General features: G+C 40.4%; 1 protein-coding gene and 1 long non-coding RNA gene across 3 annotated transcripts in view; one reads left to right on the top strand and one right to left on the bottom strand.

The window, feature by feature from the left end:
* Window positions 1–11,869, top strand: part of LOC146652936 (uncharacterized) — a 237,778-nt gene extending 225,909 nt beyond the window's left edge. Inside the window, exons 2-3 of the long non-coding RNA XR_014907560.1 lie at window positions 10,800–11,007; window positions 11,627–11,869. This is a non-coding gene — a long non-coding RNA (uncharacterized LOC146652936). The remainder of the gene's footprint in view (window positions 1–10,799; window positions 11,008–11,626) is intronic.
* cnih3 (cornichon family AMPA receptor auxiliary protein 3) overlaps window positions 1–22,497 on the bottom strand; it is a 146,056-nt gene that overhangs the window by 97,536 nt on the left and 26,023 nt on the right. For both annotated transcript variants that reach the window (XM_085381894.1, XM_085381896.1), the window contains exon 2: window positions 9,462–9,530. In XM_085381894.1, the coding sequence (XP_085238020.1) occupies window positions 9,462–9,530 (69 nt within the window). The remainder of the gene's footprint in view (window positions 1–9,461; window positions 9,531–22,497) is intronic.

Here is a 22,497-nt window from a genome sequence, read left to right as displayed (position 1 = left end):
GCCGCCGGTCCAAGTGTGAACTGAACTTCGGGTAAGAAGTTATGACCTGCAGTCTATCTGGGTCAGATATAAACCAAGTTTAGGTGGAGTTTATTTTCGTTATTCTGACTTTTTCCGTACTGCGTACTAGCTAGCATGACGGAGTTTCTATACAGCTGGGTGGGTGCTATGAAGTTAATGATGTTGAACTTTATTTTGTTCATAAGTTATTAGAGTTGCCAACCGTCCCGTCTGGTATTCAGAGAAAATATTACGCGTTTCTTATTGAGGTGAAAAGGAACAGTTTGTCCCGTAATTCAGCTACAATGAAAAAGGCACAAAGCTGGAGTTATTCTGTGTCTTTGCTGCACAGCTGCCTCTTCTTCTTTCATTCTCCCCCTCCCTCTCCCGTTTCTACTTCAATCATGAAAACTGATCAATGATCAGCTGATCGGCTTTTCTCTGTTGTTTATTTATCGCCCACTTTGCGCCGAAAGAGGAAACCAGCGGATGTCGCGCTAAACAACAGCAGCACGTTTAAGCTTGATCAGCTGTTGTTAGAATTTATTTAATATTAATTTCTAGTATCAGCTGATGTTTGCTGGAGCCACAGCTGCAAAAAAGCTGCTGGTCATGATATGGGTTTGTACAGTGGGGCAAAAAAGTATTTAGTCAGCCACCGATTATGGAAGTTCCCCCACTTAAAATGATGACAGAGGTCAGTAATTTGCACCAGAGGTACACTTCAACTGTGAGAGACAGAATGTGAAAAAAAAATCCATGAATTCACATGGTAGGATTTGTAAAGAATTTATTCGTAAATTAGGGTGGAAAATAAGTATTTGGTCACCTCAAACAAGGAAAATCTCTGGCTCTCACAGACCTGTAACGTCTTCTGTAAGAAGCTTTTCTGTCCCCCACTCGTTACCTGTATGAATGGCACCTGTTTGAACTCATCATCTGTATAAAAGACACCTGTCCACAGCCTCAAACAGTCAGACTCCAAACGCCGCCATGGCCAAGACCAAAGAGCTTTCGAAGGACACCAGGAAAAGTATTGTAGACCTGCACCAGACTGGGAAGAGTGAATCTACAATAGGCAAGCAGCTTGGTGTGAAAAAAATCAACTGTGGGAGCAATTATCAGAAAATGGAAGACATACAAGACCACTGATAATCTCCCTCGATCTGGGGCTCCACGCAAGATCTCATCCCGTGGGGTCAAAATGATCATGAGAACGGTGAGCAAAGATCCCAGAACCACACGGGGGGACCTGGTGAATGACCTGCAGAGAGCTGGGACCAAAGTAACAAAGGTCACCATCAGTAACACACTACAACCGCAGGGAATCAAATCCCGCAGTGCCAGACGTGTTCCGCTGCTGAAGCCAGTGCATGTCCAGGCCCGTCTGAAGTTTGCCAGAGAGCACATGGATGATACAGCAGAGGATTGGGAGAATGTCATGTGGTCAGATGAAACCAAAGTAGAACTTTTTGGTATAAACTCAACTCGTCGTGTTTGGAGGAAGAAGAATACTGAGTTGCATCCCAAGAACACCATACCTACTGTGAAGCATTGGGGTGGAAACATCATGCTATGGGGCTGTTTTTCTGCCAAGGGGACAGGACAACTGATCCGTGTTAAGGACAGAATGAATGGGGCCATGTATCGTGAGATTTTGAGCCAAAACCTCCTTCCATCAGTGAGAACTTTGAAGATGAAACGAGGCTGGGTCTTCCAACATGACAATGATCCAAAACACACCGCCCGGGCAACAAAGGAGTGGCTCCGTAAGAAGCATTTGAAAGTCCTGGAGTGGCCTAGCCAGTCTCCAGACCTCAACCCCATAGAAAATCTGTGGCGGGAGTTGAAAGTCCGTGTTGCTCGGCGACAGCCCCAAAACATCACTGCTCTCGAGAAGATCTGCATGGAGGAATGGGCCAAAATACCAGCTACTGTGTGTGCAAACCTGGTAAAGACCTATAGTAAACGTTTGACCTCTGTTATTGCCAACAAAGGTTATGTTACAAAGTATTGAGTTGTATTTTTGTTATTGACCAAATACTTATTTTCCACCCTGATTTACGAATAAATTCTTTACAAATCCTACCATGTGGATTCATGGATTTTTTTTTCACATTCTGTCTCTCACAGTTGAAGTGTACCTCTGGTGCAAATTACTGACCTCTGTCATCATTTTAAGTGGGGGAACTTGCACAATCGGTGGCTGACTAAATACTTTTTTGCCCCACTGTACATCTGATGAGAGGGAAACATGACGATGAAACCAGGAGATGTCCTTACTGAATCATCAGAGCTGAACAGGTGATGGAGAAACAGGTTTACCTTTTAGCTGACATGAATGAGTTGAAGGGAAGTTATGAACTGTTTCTGAGAGACAAATAACCCCAGGATCCTTTTTTAGGTAGCTGACAGCTGGTAACTGTGCAGGTGCGGATCTAGCAAAGTTTTGCCAGGGGGGCCAGGTAGGGCATTAACAGGGAGAGGTGGGCACAAAGAAATACTTTTCTTTCTTATTCTCATTTAAAATGTCTAGCTTTTAAAAAAGAATTATCTGAATCTTACAACAAACGATTGATAGATTAATGCATATATACCATCAGAACAGTGTGCATCACTGTCACAACAGTGTTTGTTTTTATTCAAAGGCTTTATGATTTTTCCTATAATGGTGGGCCAGTCTCTAGTCAAAATGTCCGGGACGATTTTGTTGTCCCAGTCCAGCCCTGTATGCAGCTCATCTGTTGTTACCTACATCTTCCTATTCAGAAGGCAGAATTTCCGAGTTCTGAGTACAATCAAAAGCACCACGACTGCAGTTTTTGTGTTGGATGTAAAAGGCGCACGTGACACTGTGACGTAGGCTAGAATCATGGCAGCAGTCAATGGCGGTCCAGGCATGGGATTTCTCTTGTGGAAATATGCACATTATCTTTTCCTTTCTATTGGTAGGTGGCACAGTGCACTTGTGGCATGTAAGCAAGCTAGAAGACTGGCAATCTGGCTGGATATCCAGTTACGGAAGCAACACATTAACAAGAGAATTCTGAGTAAAACCAAAGTTACTTTCCCTAGTAACTAGTTACTTTGAAAGTAACGAGTAACTTGAAGTAACTGAGTTACTTTTGAGAGACGTAACTAGTAATGTAACTAAGTTACTATTTTAAAGTAACTTACCCAACACTGGTCACCAGTGACCTGTTTAGCATAAGGGTCCTAGTTACATCACAGCTACCCATTTATATGTATTATTCACCTATTTTTCATACTTAAAGGGAACATCTTCTAGTTTCTAACCATGACTTTACCACACCCTAAAATGGTTTTCTTGTAGCCTGAAGGATGTTAAAAGGACCTGCCTAGCGTACACTTAATAAACTGATGAAGTTTGTTCATAATGTTTAAATTCTGCCTGTCACTAGGTGTCTAAAGGTGACAGGCAACGGAGAGAAAGTGTTGGATGGCTTGCGGTAGCATTTAAAGAAGTCTGAAGAGGCTATAGAAGCTGTCATCAGTTTTGCCTGCATGCTAGGTGTGATGCTGACGCTGAGCAAAAAATGAATATTGGAAACACTCAAAAGCCACAAAATCCCAGTTTCTCTTTTTGTCATCTTTCTTCTCACTTATCACTCTGATGTCAACTCAGACAATTTTATCAGTGCCACTGGCTACAGGTTATTCCCTTTATAATAGTGGATGGGAATATGGTGGCACAAGGAGCCTCACTATAGTCAGTCATATAGGCATCAGAGGCCACAGGGAGGAAATTCCACTTAAGGCAACAATGTAATGAATAGTAAAATGTGTTTTCCTCACAGGACATCTGTGTTTGTGTGCATCAGTGTGCGCACCACTGAAATGTGTGAACTCCTAACAGTAATTGCAAAGCAAGCTGTTTTTTAGGATTGTGTAGAACAGAGTATGTTCTTGTGTGATAATATGTACTCCAGTGAACATTAAATCTTTACAATGTAGTGTTCTGCTCTGGCATTCATGTGGATGTTGCTTTGACTCTGAATACCCATCGAAGCATTGCCTGCAAGAGGTTTTTTATCATGCCAAAAAACTTGCAACTTGCGCATTCAGGTTTGTTGTTGGGACTGTACAATAAAGCAACATCTGAAAATACCCATATTAATTGACACCGCTGTAGGCCCACATTAACTTGATCCTTACTTGAAAATGCTTTCTCACATGGAGTTCTTGCACAATGCAGTAAAAGATTTAAAAGATCTCTATTTGACCTATTTGATCTCTATTTAAAATAGTTTGTTACTCTCTAAAAAAAAAAAAAAAAGCCCTCCACAAAGCCAGGACATCTTACTATTTGTCACTGACTCCAGGGTTGTTCCTGTTTTCCTTGACCAAAGATCTGTTGAGCCAATTATTTCTTTGATCTGAACTAGTATTCCAAAAATGTTAATTCTGTTCATCTGGACATAACGTTTTCAGTGGAGAAACTTTTCATCGCTCATACAAGTGACTTCTTCAGTCTCAGCTGTCTGCAGGTCAGCTAATTCAATAAAATCCTAATTCTGGTCTTCCATTTTCACAAGCTATCCTGATTGAAAAACAGCCATAAAATGATAAAAACACACATACAAATTCTGGAAAAAAAAACTTTAGAAACCCTCCAGTAAAAAACAGTCCATATGTTTTATGGGTAAAAGCCATTCCTCCATGTGATGTGACATTTTTCATAAATTTATTCCTCCAAGTTTCCCAGATTGCTACTCCATATTTGAGTGTGTGTGTGTGTGTGTGTGTGTGTGTGTGTGTGTGTGTGTGTGTGTGTGGCAGTTAGAGGGGAAACAACAAGAGAGCAACTTTTACATAAAGTTTACTGTGCAGCAGGGATGGATAGACAGTGATGCCGAGAGATAGCACCTGACCATGTGTCTGCATGAAGAATGTGCCCAGTGTGAGGTTCCTCCCTCAGGGAGCAGGCTGACAGCAACTGCTAATTAGACTTGCTGGTTTCAAGCAAGAAAGATGGAGACAGATAGAGCGGAAGGAGGAAAAGAAAACTGAGAGATATTATGCAAAAGTTAGGGAGAGACAGATCACATGGACAGTTTCAGTAAGAGGCCGTGTGTGTGTTAGAGAGATGGAGGGAAAAGTGTGGCTGTTCAGAATGAAACCATCAAACTGCCAGAAAGGTAAATGAGAGAATGTTTTCTTATTGTATACCAAAAACCAAGATGTGTGCAAAATATGTAGGAAATTTGGTATTCTTAGTCCTTTTAATGAAAAAAACAAAACATTTATGTGTACTGTGTAAGTTATTCAGTAAAATTTGTATTGTGTCTTATTGTAATTTCAACCTTTCAGTTAAGGCTTACATGGCCTAGTTAAATTTATTAGTGTGCACACTCACACTATATCCTTGTGGGGACATCTCATTGATATAATGCTTTCCCTAACTCTAACCTAACCATAACCTAACTGATACTTTGACACTCAAACAACATTTTGAGTCTCAAAAATGCCTTCAAACTTGTGGGGACTGGGATCTTAGTCACCCATAACGGCTGTTGGTCCCCACAAGTATCGTAAACCTCCAATTTTTGGTCCCCAGAAAGAAATTAATACACACACTACACACACAGAAAGAAAGAAAAAGAAAGCACCAGATGTCATACAGTGGCTCTTTAACACACTTTATCCTGAAAAGAGTTGAATACCCACTTTGCAACCCACTTCCACTCATCCCCTCCTTTTATGCATTTCCTGACTTAATCAATTAAATGTAATTTTGAGAGAGTTGCTTTATTTTCTTACAATCTGTTCTGAGGTTTTCCCGTTCCCCCAAAATTTCTAAGATTTTCAAGGCCCCTGGGAACCCAGCAGAAAACTAAAACATCAAGTTGAACTCACCGTAAAAACTTTTACGAGTAGCCAGAACTTTAACAATGCCTTTAATGAATGTGTATTTTGGAAAGAAATCATGCAATTCAAGGCCACATTTTCATGTTAATATTGACTGCAGTGATGCGTTTCATGTAAGGAGGAGGAGAATGGGGGAGGGATGGGTTAAGGAAATGTGGGAGAGTGAGAGAAGAAAGGAAAATGGAAGAGAAAATTAGATGGAACCTTTTGTACCCATTCCCTCGCTGGTTTCTTTGATACGTTCAGCATTGCATAATGATATGCAAATATGACAAAATATGAAAGTGGTACTGAGCGGGGAAATCTGGTCTAATGCACTGTTTTCAGAGTTTTGAAAATGCCTTTCAATCTGAAGAGTCCTTTTCATTTGCCTCTTACGAAATCCTCATTCAGCCATTTCTCCCCTTTTCTGTCTACCAGCTTCCATCTCAAACTCTTTCACCCAGTTTGCAATTTTTTTCGGAAGTCTTGCTCTTTCTGCAACTTTTTCTCCCTGCTTCTGACACCCATCCCCAAGCATGTACGTATAGAAGTCAATAGTCCTAAGAAGCTATACAGTCCAGAGCTTTTAAGTCAATGTCACCTTCAGGCTCACTGCTGGTGCTATAGCAGTGTGCATTATTAAGAGCCAACTGTAAAAGCTCAGAATACTCTGGGGAGAGGGGTTTAGAGCCCTGGAACTGATCCTGAAACAATTTCACCGAGAGTAGGTTTCCCACGCTAACCAACCCCGAAGAACATCTTTCTCTGCAACGTCTCCTGATTGCTTTTGGGAGTGGTAACACTGAATAATTTTATGTTTGGGAGGAAGAAGAAAGAGAAGGGAATGAATTAGATTTAAAAAAAGAAATTTATACAAACCAACCAATCGTAAAGCTTCTGCTGGGCGCTGAGTTCCTAAAACTCTTACCCATATAACTAAATCCGAAAGGGCTATGTTTTGAATATATGTTGCCCTACATGAGATTTTATTCCTGCCTATAATTTTCTGCATATATGTGGATGTAAAAAATGATCCCCTTTAATCACAGCATTGCAGTAACAAAATTCAAACGCGGCACATTTGTAGAAGAATGAAAGCCATAAAGGTTAACATAGATGTCTTGTCTGCACACGTCAGTCTCAAGTCAGGAAGTGTATGACCTTTGTGATCTTTAATCTTGGGATTGGACCAACTTCAAGCTCTTTTTGTGTGTGTTAGTCCAAAAGTCCAAAACAGTTAATGTTTACAGTCAAATCAATTAGTTTCAAACATTGTCAGGGATTGGCTTGCAGCTTCGTATCTTTGTGTCTCCTCGGTTCTCATGAGGGAAGAACCAGTCTGAAATGTGGAGAGCACATCACACTCAAAAAGCAAGATTTCTATCAGTAACAGTAAAAGTCTCATCTATTCAGTTCAGTTTTAAATTAAAGCTATCAGTAGTTTGGAGATATTTTGCGATTGCTGTAACAGTAAGTTTTGGCATGTAGTTTTCCATATTTAATTTGCTAAAATGCCACATGGTGCCCAAGTGAGCTGATGCAATTAAAAGACTAAGCTGAACTTCTCTGGCATCTTCTTTTACACTACAATATCTTTGGTAACACTTCTTGGGATCATGTGTTTAAACACCACTCTGCATTTAGTCACTAGTAATTCTTGTCTTTTCCTGTCTTCCTCCCCTAACCGCCAGCCCATTGTGATGGCTGTCCCTCCCTGAGTCTGGTCATGCCGGAGGTTTCTTCCTGTCAAAAGGGAGTTTTTTTCTTCCCACTGTCACCAAGTGGGTTTTACCTCTGTTATTGTTGGGTCTTTACCTTAAAATACAAACTACCTTGAGGCAAATACTGGGACTATTGATACTGGTGCTATATAAATAAAATTGAATTGAATATTTTCTGCTCTTCTTTAACATAATAAGTTGTTGTCATCTCGTCTGATCTTTACCCGTTTAACTTCTGCTCAAAAACTAAGGTGGATCTGCAGTAATAATAAAACTGAGGGCAGGAAAAAAGAGATTCGCACAAATAAGAGCCATGCACATTAAAGACTTTCACGGTCAGCTGAAACGAAGAAAGTGCAAATTTTTCACGTTATTTATTGTGGTTCTGTTCTCTATTGTTTTTATTTTAAATGTAAATTGTGTACATTTATATATTTTGTGTATTAACTTTTTTCTATTATTATGAGCCTCTATTCATAATTTTTACACAAGACTCTACTGTAGTCTTTTGTAAAAGCATTAATGTGACAACAATAATTTATTATTGTAAGACTTTTTCTGAGTTAAAAGATTGCCTTTGTTATTTTTATGGAAACGTTAGCAGAGTGTACTAATGCGCCATAATGCCAGCACGTTAAACTGCTATCAGAGCACCGAAAAAGCCTCTTTGAAATAAATAGTATCACAAAAATCTTTTTTAGAATCTCAACCAACAGATCTGAACTTTACTTGTAAAGTGTAGAAAATGGTTGTCAATGTTTTGCATCTTTGGAAGGTTGAAGTTAAGCTGCTTGTGGAAAACTCTGATAAATGATGCTGCCCTGCTGAAAGGGCTTCCAGATCAGAACTGCCGATTACACAATTTAGTGATGTCTCTGCATGCTTTAAAAAAAAAAAAAAAATCACATATTCAGCTGAAATGTACATCATATTTCTAAATGATTCAGCAGGAACTTTAATCTATTAAGCTGTGATAGTATCTCCCACAACTTACAAAAGTCCTGCAGTAAAGAAAGAAAATATTTTTGAACAAAAACCAAAAAGTTACACTCAAATAAATTTCTGCCTCAAATGCTGACTTGACTGATTTTGTTACATAAAAAAACTCCACAAATTTGTTACATAAGTGCAAAGTCATTACATTTAGTGGAATATGGTCAAGTGAAATTTACTTGCATTTATTTTCCTTCATGATTAAAAATAAACCCTTGCTTATATATATTTCAGTTGCTTTTTACTCTGAATTATTGCTTCATGTTAGTGGAAGGTGAAGAATCATTTGAAATCAGTTGAAAGCTTAGGTAATGATGTCACAAGCTATATAGTTTGATTAGCATCCCTCTTATAATTGTGAGTCAGCAAATATTGCCATAGACATGTGTCTAGCAATGAGCTTGTATTAAACATCTAGGGTTGAGGATTTAGAGTTGACAGTTTAGAAATGGCTTGCATTGTTAAAATCATCATTGGCGGGCCACATTTACCTATGTTTGTGGCTTGTCACTTCGATTTTATTTATAACCATATTCAAGGTTGTTTTTTTGTAAAAGATGAGTCATTCATACTTAACACTTGGGCCTGCAGTCTTATAATAGGAGTCTGCTTGTCAGCCAGGAAGTGAGAAGAGGACGGCATACAAAACTAGAATGTTGCCAACTGCTTGATTTGAAATTAATGGAAAGAGAAACAGAGAAGAAACAGTCAAAATATACTGGGAAAGACTGAGAACCACTTCTTGCAATGTTTTTGCATTATACGGGACTTTCCATTTTTTCTCATAACGCAACACACAGACAGTAAGATAATCATGAAAAGAAATCTGTAAAAGAAGGGTGTATGAATAAAAATGAACAGGGAAAGCAGACCTACCGCATGGAGTGGGTTGCCCTGATCGATTGGCACCTTGAAATCTGCCTGAAGCTCATCAAAAGCTGTTATCTGACACAAAGAGAGGGAAAGAAATGATCACTGTATAACAAGTAAGATAGAGGGACTGTAAAGAGCAACATTTCTCACTTTGAAAGAACATCATTATTTCACAGAAACAGCCTGCAGTGTAGATTTATGTACCGAGCTGAGCTGCAGAGTGCCAATGTTATTAGACTGTCTTTGCTTTATGCTAAATAAGTAAAATTAATCATAACCATAATCATAATCCATAATCATAACCATATAAATCATAAGTACTTTCCAAATACAATGAAAAAAAAATGTAAAGAAAAGTGTATGAGTTCAAAGATTTACATCTCTTTAGTCTGCTTCACCATAAAGCACTATTGCTTTTCAGACAGATAGAGCGAGGTAGAGAGATTCATATCTTCAGCAACCAAGGACTATACAAGTACATTTCCACCAAAAATACTTTGAACTTTCAGTCCTGAACCTTGTTTCTCACGCACACAGACAGAGGACCTGAAAATGTCTTCAGCTCACTGGATGACTGCATTTCCACGTGGTCTAAAACCTCACAGATTAGGCAAATTAGTCCACTTATGTTTAAAATCCATCTGAATTATGTAAGGACAACATGTCTGCAGTTTGATGTTTCATTTGCTGAACAAACTAGTCAACTTGCTGCAATGCCAGAAAAGCATTTGACATGGAGATTATATTCTGTACTTTAAAACCTCATCTCTCTCCAAGTTGCTTTTACTAAGAGCCATTATTGATCCATCCATCCATCCATCCATGAGTAGTAGCTCAGTGTCTTTCCCTCTGACAAACAGTTTGATTACATTCTCACACTGTGGGAGAGATTATTCGCTAAGTGTCCAAGATCAACAATTTTGATCCACTTCAAAGAAAGTTGTACTAATGTCAGCTAACAGCACCTAACAGAGGCTAACATCAACTAACAGATACTAACTGGACCTAACAAATGGTAACTGCCGCTACCAGGAAAAACATAGAAGTGAGCTACACTAACTTATCAACCCGTATCAGACCCTTTCACCAAAATTTACAGCCTCCTCCAGAGTTAATAGACATGGACACATATTGACAGTTGAGGTAAACAGCAGACTGAAAGTCTAAACTCACAACAGAGTTATTTGTCCTACAGCAGCCACCGTACACAGCAAATTCAAAAGTGTTAAATGTTTTGGTGTTAATAGTCTTCTTGCAAAAGTATAGTTAATTTTACTCTAAGCAGAGTCACATTCTTTTAATGTAACTCTGAGGTGTAAAATGATAGTAGTTAAAATCGAGTGTTAAAAATGAGTGTTTCTCTGTCAAATCTGGAGGTGTTACAATGGAAACATTAACTCTTGACCTCTTAACTCTGAACTCCTAGAGGGGCTATGACACCAATAGAGTAAATTCACAGACTCCGCCCCCAGCACGGCTCCAATCGAAGCTGAAGTGAAGCCGTTTCAGAACATTTTGCTCTACATATTTGAGTTGTTTGCCATGCTTGGTAAGTCATTTTTTCAAAGATTGTTTCAATTATTATTATGAGCTTTTACTTCTGTGGCTCTTTGGAGTTGAGACAAAGCTGTGTGAAAGGCATTAGCCATGTTGCTCGGTGATAGCATAACATTCTGTTTTAGCTAGCTGAAAGGTATTGTTTGCGGGCAAATACCACAGCCTTGAGAAAAAGCTTGCATGTGAATTTTCAGTCAAACTTTTGGTCAAATACACCTAAAACAATGTGTAGAATGTGAAATGTTGGTATAATGGTGCTACTTGAAGCCTGAAACCGATCGCCCAAAAAAAAACAAAAAACAAAAAAAAAAACACACGAGCAAACAGCAGTAGCAGACGTCCTGACTGGGTTCTACGTTAGCATAGATCCCTCCAGAGTTTTGTGCACACGGTTTAGGTAAAAATCAAAAAGGTTGAGGTTTTACATTTAGTTCAGTATTACCTGTTGCCTGTGTCCTTGTCTTTTGGAAAAATACTTTACACAAGTAATGGCTCAAAGAGGATTCCTTTTTTTTTTTTTTCTTTTTTTTTTTTTACTGTGCTGCAATTGATTACTGGATTATTTGTGCCATTAATTAGTGTCAACTAATTTTTATTCAATCTCCGCACAGGATATGCTTGTGAAGATGGAATATGGGGGAGAGCAGAAGTGCGTTGAAGTTCCACAAAGGGATGAATGAAGGACATGCATATTGTATTGAAGAAATAAGTGATGAGAATGCTGTTATTTGCATTTACCATGTCAGACCTTTTGATAAACAAAATTCTAATGAAAGTGAGAACATGTATACTGTTACATCTTTCAGAAAATGTTTTGAAATTGTGGTGCACAGTTCAGAATAAATGTTTTTCAAAAACCATTGCATCTTTTTAGTAAATGTTTATTTCCAAAAGAAATTTCTAGAAGTTCAGAACAGTAAAATTCCCGCTTTTTAGAATGAATTAGAAGATAACTCTTACGTAGTTAAACTAAAATACTCTTTGAGAGTTAATATATAAACTCTTAACACCAAGTGTTAAATTATCAACTCCAGACAGATTTGGTGTTTAACACTAAATCAGAGTTAACGTACCAACTCTCCAAAAAGAGTTAAATTAACACTCTCTGGTGTGGACCCATATAGACACTTTAATAGTGTTGAAATCAAATCCAACAGTGTTAATTTGGACATGCTGGATTTGCTGTGTAGCAATGATTATGCAATTGAATTGGGAGGGTAAGAAAACAGAGCTCAGGTGACTGCAATCTGAAATCTACTGACATCAAGTGGTGAGATTTTACACACTGTAATGAAATATAAAACATTTTGTATGGGTTTGGAGTATTACATCATCTGCCATTTGAAAACAACACTTCAACTTCATCATCATTCACACAATCTGCCATAATTAATCAGATCTACCCACAAGTGACATCAAGCCATTCACCCACCACTGCACTGTAGGTCTTAGTTTAGTTCTTAGTGATAACAATGCTATTGATGAATAGCAGTAAAAAACGATGCAACAGTTCAATTGGTGTTTTGTGTTGCAGTGGAAGCAATTGCACTACAAAGACAGATGCCACTGCTTGACTAGCTGGGCCTCATGAGGCAATGAGAGAGCTAAAGTGACAGTGCTGGAAAAGATTAGTGTATTTCTCAGTGTATCCATGAGATACTCTGTGTCTCCAGTGCGTGTATATCATGGGAGAGCTGTGAGTTGTGAGAACACCAACAGCACACATATCAGTGTGTGCGTGCCACGTTTAGATATTTTTGTGAGGACCAAAACTTGGAATGCTACTACTGGGGACCAACAGTGCCTTATGGGGACAAAATGCTCGTCCTCAAGAGTTTGAAAGAATTTTGGAGACTGAAAATGTGGTTTTAGTGTAAGTTAGTTTATGGTTAGGTTTAGGCTAAGAGTTAGGGTTAGGTATTCAAATTTGATGAGTTAGCCGTTAAGGAAAGCATTATGTTAAGTACAGGGTGGGCCATTTATATGGATACACCGTAATAAAATGGGAATGGTTGGTGATATTAAAGGCCTATTTGTGGCACATTAGTATATGTGATGGGGCACACTCCTCAAGATGGGTGGTGACCATGGTGGCCATTTAGAAGTCGGCCATCTTGGATACAACTTTTGTTTTTTCACTAAGAAGAGGGCCATCTGACAAATCAAACTTACTGGTAGTGTCACAAGAAAAACAATGTTGTGCTTGGTTTCAACGTAACCTTATTCTTTCATGAGTTATTTACAAGTTTCTCTTTTTTCACAGCCATTGACACGTCGAAGAGTTTAACATGTGAGGAGCCGATCGAAATTGTGTTGATATCTGGTGAACGCAGTAACCAGGTCATTGCAGTAGATTTCAATGCAAGACACCCTACGAGACCACCCATCTCCCCTGCTACAGTTAGCAAACTGCTTGCTAAATTTCGGGAAACTGGTTCAGTGTTGGATTTGCCAAAATGTGGACGCAAGAAAACTGTCACTAATGAAGAAACATCAGTGGCTGTCCTAGCTTTATTCAGCAAGAGCCCACAGCATAGCACTCGCCACATGTCACTGGAGAGGGGCATTAGTCGAACATCCCTTCGGCGGATATTAGCTACTCACAAATTGCACCCTTACAAACTCCAGCTACTGCAGAATCTCAACGAGGATGACCCAGATCGGCGCACAGAATTTGCAGAATGGGCAAAACAAAAATTGGAACAGGACCCTCAGTTCACGCAGAAGATTTTGTTCAGTGATGAGACAAACTTTTATGTGAATGGCAAAGTTAACAAACAAAACCACCGCTATTGGTCTGACACTAACCCACATTGGATGGATCCCTCCAAGACTGTTAGAACAACAAAAGTGCTGTTTGGTGTGGTATATGGGGTACGATAGTGGGTCCATTCTCAAGGCTCAACCTCAAGGCCACTGGATATTTGAAATTGCTACATGATGATGTGTTTCCCTCTTTATGCACTGAAGCTGGCACGTTCCCTGAGTTTTTCCAGCAAGATGGTGCACCACCATATTATGGGTGCCCAGTCCGAGCATTCCTAGATGAACAGTTGGATTTGTCGTCGTGGGCCAGTTGAATGGCCCCCAAGGTCTCCCAATCTGACCCCCTTAGACTTTTATCTTTGGAGTCATCTGAAGGCAATTGTCTATGGTGTGAAGATACGAGATGTGCAGCACCTGAAACTACAGATACTGGATGCCTGTGCTGGCATTTCTGTGGTCAGAAACTTGTAAATAACTCATGAAAGAATAAAGTTACGTTGAAACCAAGCGCACCATTGTTTTTCTTGTGACATTAGCAATAAGTTTGATGTGTCAGATGGCCCTCTTCCTATTGAAAAAACAAAAGTTGTATCCAAGATGGCCGACTTCTAAATGGCCACCATGGTCACCACCCATCTAGTGGAATGTGCCCCGTCACATATACTAATCTGCCACAAACAGGACTTTAATATCACCAACCATTCCCATTTTATTACGGTGTATCCATATAAATGGCCCACCCTGTAGATATGGTCACTAAGATATGAAAACAAGTGTGTGTGTGTGTGTGTGTGTGTGTGTGTGTGTGTGTGTGTGTGTGTGTGTGTGTGTGTGCAGAGTCAGTAAAATTGGATTTCTGTGTGTGTAGTATAAAAATACTATCAATGCATTATATGTTATATGAGCAAGAGACCAATGAAGCAGTTTCATATGTGTTTGCACATGTGAATGTGTGTACGGGGAATTAACAGTGATGACAGAGGTTCACACCAATCTTAGTTATTTCCCTGGGCTCTCCCACACACTGAAAGGCAGTGCTTTACATGTTATTTCCCAGTGGATCCTAACAGTGTTTGTGGCTCATTGCCTTGGTCTGTTACAGCACGTTAGCTTCCCCCAGGCTGTTCCTCATGGAGGACACACACACACACACACACATCAATCCAAGCACAGTATGTACTCTTCCACAGAGACTACACATCATGCAGCAGAAAATTATCACCTATGCATTTTTATGAGCACGATATGAGAAGAAACACTCGATGTTCTGAGTGCATGTCATCCTTAGATGATAATTCACAGAATAAAAACCCGGTAGATGCACCAGAAATCAGAGGGTTGTATGCAAAATATAATTTAACGCCTCTTATTCAGGAAGGGGTTGAATTGAAAGCAATATAGCAAACAGACTGTTATATAGTGCTTTTCTATTCTTACCGAGTGCTCAAAACACTTGTACACAACGAGCCATAGCCACCCATTCACATTCATATTAATAAAGTGCTTATCATTGCCTCCATTATCAGATGTGCCTTGCACTCTCCTTCTTTTTGAATCCTCTGGAGATGTGTCCAACCAGTGTCCTATCATATGTCCAAATTGCCTGGAATCGATGGTTCAATGGTTTTCAAACACCGGCACAGGCCAGATTTAAAAAAACAAACAAAAAAAAAAAAACATTTCAATGGAGAGCAAATGAGGTTCTGGTGCAGCAAATCATTTCACAACAAATTTCAGAGATGTTGATCACTATGTTGAATAATCACTTGGTTTTATGTATTTAGTTTAAAAAAGAAACTATATGAAACCAAACGTTTCAAGGCGACCTCAACCACACTACAAAGAGAACTTACTTTGGTAGCTTGTATCTATGATATAAATCTTTCAGTTTTAACCTGCAGGTACAGTCAAATATAACTTAGACTGAGCTGTAAATCTGGAGTTTCACCTCTTGTACTCCTTCAGCGAATCCTACGTTTACCACGTTAGAAGGTTTTGTGTGCCGGTTTAAGAGGAGAAAATAGCTCCTGGCTGGGTCATTCAAGGTAAACAGTTTGGGCATTTGAGAAGAAGCAATTTATGAAAACTTCAACATCTGAAGAAAGGATAGCACTGTCATTTGCTGAAGCAAACCTGGATAGAACAACTTGCCCTGAGGCAAAGAAGCCTGAGGCATGGGTTTGGAGCAAGACAGCAGAAGAACCCTTGTGAAGTGGCAACTTTCAAAGAAAGCTTAAATTGCTTGGACTTTGTTTACTGAGTACCTTCTCCTGAAGCAACTCAGGGGCAAAAAGGGCTTTGAGTGAGGCAAAAGATCAGAGCAAGAACCCAAACCAAAGCTCTGTTTGCTTGGATTACAGATACCAAAACCAGTACGGCTGCTTTGGTTTCTTCTCCTAACAAACTTATTTTAGCAGTAAAGCCAAATTTTGTTAGTCATATAGCAAAACTGTCATTGATAAAAGGGGCGATTGTGGCTGAAGAGTTGGGTGTTCGCTTTGTAATTGGAAGGTTGCCGGTTCGAGCCCCGGCTCGGACAGTCTTGGTCGTTGTGTCCTTCGGCAAGACACTTCACCTGCCACCTACTGGTGAGGGGCCGATGGCAGCCTCGCTTCTGTCAGTCTGCCCCAGGGCAGCTGTGGCTACTACTGTAGCTTGCCTTCACCAGTGTGTGAGAGTGAATGAATAGTGGTATTGTAAAGCGCTTTGAGGGGTCCCAAAAAGCGCTATATAAATGCAATCCATTATTATTATTATTGATACAAGCCACAACATTGGACAAAAGAGTCAGAGCATCAAATTCCACATTTCAAGACTGAGCTTATTTTTACTATCGACTGTTCTGAAACTTTAAGGGAAAACACACCAGAAAACAGAATTCCACCCCCTTTATCTCAGACTGCTCAGTCATGATCAGACACAAACATCTGCCCCTGAGCTGCAGACTACACAACCAAATCTCAAATTTGTCACATGCTCGAAGGGTGATTCCTTTGCAGTGACTGCATGCTGTGTTTTTGCAAATCCAGTTTTATTTTGATGTGGATGTTCACTGTAACAGAGTGCTTTGAAGTTAGGGTTGGCTGGCAAAAACAGCCAAACTGGCACCCTCCGCTCTTCTTTTGCCATGCCAAACTCTCCAGTGTCTTTCATTGCGACTAAGAGACTGACACCATGCTGTGTGTGTCTTTCCTGGGAAAGAGAGCAAAAAAAATGTTTATTTAGCCTAATTTGTTTGCCAAATTAAATTTGCAATTTCAGTTATGCCCGACCAAAAACATGCTTTAATTCTACCATGTAGCCGTTCATTTTAGAAACAACAAAAATCAGTAATAACAGAAATATGAAACGGTGGTTGCTAACAGGTAACAAACAAGCAATGGTTAAAGTGTGCTGCAACAATCCAAAAAGGCCTTCTGGCACCAGTTAATGTGAATTTAAATCAGATAGGCAGTTCAGTATCGGGCTGTGCGATATGACCAAAATCTCATATCCCGATATAAGACATCTATCATCCCGATAACGATATAAATCACAAAGTTTTAACGTTTTCTGTAAATTCTGTGAATCTCGGACAGCTCGACTTGCGTGAAGTGTTTCCAGCTGGGTGTTGTGTACCTGGAGTTGAATGTTTTAACGGATGCATTAAAGGATGCATTTTTAGACATAAGTTGTAATGGCTGCCATTTCCTTTGTGAGTATTTATAACACAGCGTGCTGCGGGGAAAAGCCTGTTCTAACGTTTGAGTCTAAGGTTTATTTTTTAGCACCTGACAGCTCTTTATTGCTTCTCATCCGTAAATACTCTGCAGACTCTTTCGTGTGATTCAGTTTATTTTGAAAAGTCTCAACAGGATCTTGAGCTTTATTGTGAAAGGTTTATGTGGAGAATAAACAACCGGACACACGATGGTTTTAACGTCGTTGTTGCTAACAACCACGCATAAAAACAGGCGCTTGTCCGTCCGTAGTGTGGTTATATTAAATATAAGAGAATGAGAGAACTTTAAGAAATTAATATAGCCACTACAGTGGCCATCAAAACGATGAAAAAATATTGCCATGAACAGTTTATTTAGCGACACCACGAAACAAACGATAGCGTAAAATGAAATGATAGACGTTTTTATATCGTCATCCGATATACATCGTTATATCGATGTTACGGTTCGGCGTTGGCAGTGTATTGTTTTAGGCGTTTTGTTTTGGCGTGACTGTTATGTGTTTCCTGTTTTACTTTGAAAGTCTGTGTTATCTTAGTGTTCAGTTTACGTTTCCTTGTCTCGTCAGGTCTTATTTGCCCCAGCTGTGTATCCCTCCTGTGGTCCATTCCCTAATTGCTCCTTCTATGTATTTAAGCCCTGTGTTTCTGTATGTCATGGTCGCGATCTTCCCCCCCCCGTTGTAAATAGTTTGGCGCCTTGTGTTTGGTGATGTAAATAAATGTCGTATCTTGCTTTAAATCTCGTCTTGGGATTATTTTTGTGGAAGTTGCACGCCGGTTGCCTAGGCCGGGGTGTAACATATGGGGGCTCGTCCAGTCGCTGGGGGGTCCGTGGACCGCTTAAGCCGTCCGCCGTCGCTGGTGGGTCCGAGGGGGGGACCGCTTCAGCCGTCTGTCTTTGCTGGAGGGTCCGAGGGACCGCTCCAGCCTTCATCCGCCGACGCTGGAGGGTCCGAGGGACCGCTCCAGCCTTCATCCGCCGTCGCTGGAGGGTCCGGGGTACCGCTCCAGTCTTCGTTTGTCTTCGCTGGAGGATCCGAGGGACCGCTCCAGCCTTCATCCGCCGTCGCTGGAGGGTCCGGGGAACCGCTCCAGTCTTCGTTTGTCTTCGCTGGAGGATCCGTGGGACCGCTCCAGCCTTCTGCAGCTGGTGGGCTGCGTGTCTGTGTTTGCAGCTGGTGGGCTGCGTGTCCGTGTTTGCAGCTGGTGGGCTGCGTGTCTGTCTTCGCTGGAGGACCCGTGGGACCGCTCCAGCCTTTCGTCTGTCTTCGCTGGAGGATCCGAGGGCCCGCTCCAGTTTTCCGTTTCCACTGGAGGACCCGTCCAGCCATCAGCGTCGCCTGCGGGACGGCGGCCGGTGCCATATGGGCTGGACATGGAACAAACATTTTTCGTTGGGGTTGTATGTTTTAAATGATTGTTTTTTTGGGTGGGGGGGTATGTTACGGTTCGGCGTTGGCAGTGTATTGTTTTAGGCGTTTTGTTTTGGCGTGACTGTTATGTGTTTCCTGTTTTACTTTGAAAGTCTGTGTTATCTTAGTGTTCAGATTACGTTTCCTTGTCTCGTCAGGTCTTATTTGCCCCAGCTGTGTATCCCTCCTGTGGTCCATTCCCTAATTGCTCCTTCTATGTATTTAAGCCCTGTGTTTCTGTATGTCATGGTCGCGATCCCCCCCCCCCGTTGTAAATAGTTTGGCGCCTTGTGTTTGGTGATGTAAATAAATGTCGTATCTTGCTTTAAATCTCGTCTTGGGATTATTTTTGTGGAAGTTGCACGCCGGTTGCCTAGGCCGGGGTGTAACAATCGAACAGCCCTAGTTCAGTAACAAATATTGTCAAGCTAGCTCATTTTTGGTATGCTGCAGCCACATACAGTGGGGCAAAAAAGTATTTAGTCAGCCACCGATTGTGCAAGTTCCCCCACTTAAAATGATGACAGAGGTCAGTAATTTGCACCAGAGGTACACTTCAACTGTGAGAGACAGAATGTGAAAAAAAAATCCATGAATTCACATGGTAGGATTTGTAAAGAATTTATTCGTAAATCAGGGTGGAAAATAAGTATTTGGTCACCTCGAACAAGGAAAATCTCTGGCTCTCACAGACCTGTAACGTCCTCTGTAAGAAGCTTTTCTGTCCCCCACTCGTTACCTGTATGAATGGCACCTGTTTGAACTCATCATCTGTATAAAAGACACCTGTCCACAGCCGCAAACAGTCAGACTCCAAACTCCGCCATGGCCAAGACCAAACAGCTTTCGAAGGACACCAGGAAAAGTATTGTAGACCTGCACCAGACTGGGAAGAGTGAATCTACAATAGGCAAGCAGCTTGGTGTGAAAAAATCAACTGTGGGAGCAATCATCAGAAAATGGAAGACATACAAGACCACTGATAATCTCCCTCGATCTGGGGCTCCACGCAAGATCTCATCCCGTGGGGTCAAAATGATCATGAGAACGGTGAGCAAAGATCCCAGAACCACACGGGGGGACCTGGTGAATGACCTGCAGAGAGCTGGGACCAAAGTAACAAAGGTCACCATCAGTAACACACTACAACGGCAGGGAATCAAATCCCGCAGTGCCAGATGTGTTCCGCTGCTGAAGCCAGTGCATGTCCAGGCCCGTCTGAAGTTTGCCAGAGAGCACATGGATGATCCAGCAGAGGATTGGGAGAATGTCATGTGGTCAGATGAAACCAAAGTAGAACTTTTTGGTATAAACTCAACTCGTCGTGTTTGGAGGAAGAAGAATACTGAGTTGCATCCCAAGAACACCATACCTACTGTGAAGCATGGGGGTGGAAACATCATGCTATGGGGCTGTTTTTCTGCCAAGGGGACAGGAGGACTGATCTGTGTTAAGGACAGAATGAATGGGGCCATGTATCGTGAGATTTTGAGCCAAAACCTCCTTCCATCAGTGAGAACTTTGAAGATGAAACGAGGCTGGGTCTTCCAACATGACAATGATCCAAAACACACCGCCCGGGCAACAAAGGAGTGGCTCCGTAAGAAGCATTTGAAAGTCCTGGAGTGGCCTAGCCAGTCTCCAGACCTTAACCCCATAGAAAATCTGTGGCGGGAGTTGAAAGTCCGTGTTGCTCAGCGACAGCCCCAAAACATCACTGCTCTCAAGAAGATCTGCATGGAGGAATGGGCCAAAATACCAGCTACTGTGTGTGCAAACCTGGTAAAGACCTATAGTAAACGTTTGACCTCTGTTATTGCCAACAAAGGTTATGTTACAAAGTATTGAGTTGTATTTTTGTTATTGACCAAATACTTATTTTCCACCCTGATTTACGAATAAATTCTTTACAAATCCTACCATGTGGATTCATGGATTTTTTTTCACATTCTGTCTCTCACAGTTGAAGTGTACCTCTGGTGCAAATTACTGACCTCTGTCATCATTTTAAGTGGGAGAACTTGCACAATCGGTGGCTGACTAAATACTTTTTTGCCCCACTGTAGTTCTGTTAGTCGACTAGAATTATCACTAGTGATACGAACTAATAAGAATTTATCGATTCCATTATCGATATAATGCATTGATTTGATTCATTATCAATTCTCTTATCGATTCTCATTGGCTCCACTTTGAAGACACCACTGTTGCTAAGTAGCATGTCAAAGATATGACATTCATGCTAATTATTTGCATGCTGTGGTCAAATCTTTGTGCATGTCGGGGGTATTTCCTCTCTTTGTAGGCATCAGTGCTGGGGTCGTCACTCAAAACAAATAGTGATTACACATATTATACGGAACACTTTTCTTAGAAGTAGTACAGCAGTGGAAGTGCAAGTGGAACTGATAAGCGGGATCGATACGCAAGCAGACTTTGCTGGAATTTAAAACTCAATAATAATACCCAGGGAAATACTCAATACTGAATCCAATGCTACATGGAAAATTTTAACCCTATCCTGCAAAAGAAGTAATGGTGAAGAAATCATATCTCAAAAGAATTAACTGTTTACTTGTTAATTTAACTCGTTTTCAACTAAATTTCCCTAAATATGACTTTAAAAAAAAGAAGATTAATGTCAAGTCTGGAGGTTTTAATTTGTTTTACAAATTATTTAGATAGTTTCATTACAGATTGTGCAGGGTACAACAGATTTCAGAACCTAACAAAAAACAAAAGGGTACAACAAACAACACAATACCTCACACAACTATACGATTAATGGAAAAGTAAAGAATAAACTTTGGGTTAAGTTGGTATAAGTTATACTAAAATAAAGAAGTTCTAAAAGAACACTGTAAAATTGAAACCGTTACTGCCTGCATTTTAAAACTGACCTTGTTGATGGCTACAACAAAATAAGAACCACATTTTATTAAATAGTTGTACAAAGACGTTCCATCCATGACTCTTTCAGCTCTGCAATAATTATTCACAGTTTACCCAACTATACTTTTCATCTCCTAGTTGCTAAGTTATTGATACCAGATGGCTAATATGGCTTTCGGGTAATTGCTTGTAGTGCATGCTGGATAGGTCAACATTTATGATAACTGTTTCAGTAGCTTTACTGACCTCTGAAATTTCGCCTAAACTGTTATGAATGCTAAGTACTTTAGCTGTTAGAGAGAGGAAGATCAGTGGGCCTTGCTTTCTTCATCGCATTGCTGTGTAAAGTTATCAGCAAGAGGAGGCAAACAGGGCACTGTTGCTATCAATACCATAGCAAATGATTATCTTAATTTAGTATTGTTGATTTTTACTATTAATTAATATCTGAGTATCAATTTTGCTGACAACCCATACAGTGCACATCCTGTTTTTTCTTCTTCTCACTGCTGAACTTTCAATAAAGTTATCATGCATCCAAAGTTCAGTCATGCAGTCATTTATGTTCGATTAACAATTGTTATGAAAGTTTAGTTTAGTAACTGTCCAAAAAAAGTTACCGGAAGGATATCAATATGGCTGCTAACTAACAGGACGTGCTTCTAGAAGACTTTGGTAGGAGCCATCA

Source organism: Rhamphochromis longiceps, linkage group LG15 (genome assembly GCF_057381845.1).
Source record: "Rhamphochromis longiceps isolate RC_006_pf linkage group LG15, R_longiceps_female_GT1.1, whole genome shotgun sequence".
Lineage (NCBI taxonomy): Eukaryota > Metazoa > Chordata > Actinopteri > Cichliformes > Cichlidae > Rhamphochromis > Rhamphochromis longiceps.
Note: the sequence above shows the minus strand (reverse complement) of the source record. Positions and strands in the feature narration are given on the sequence as shown.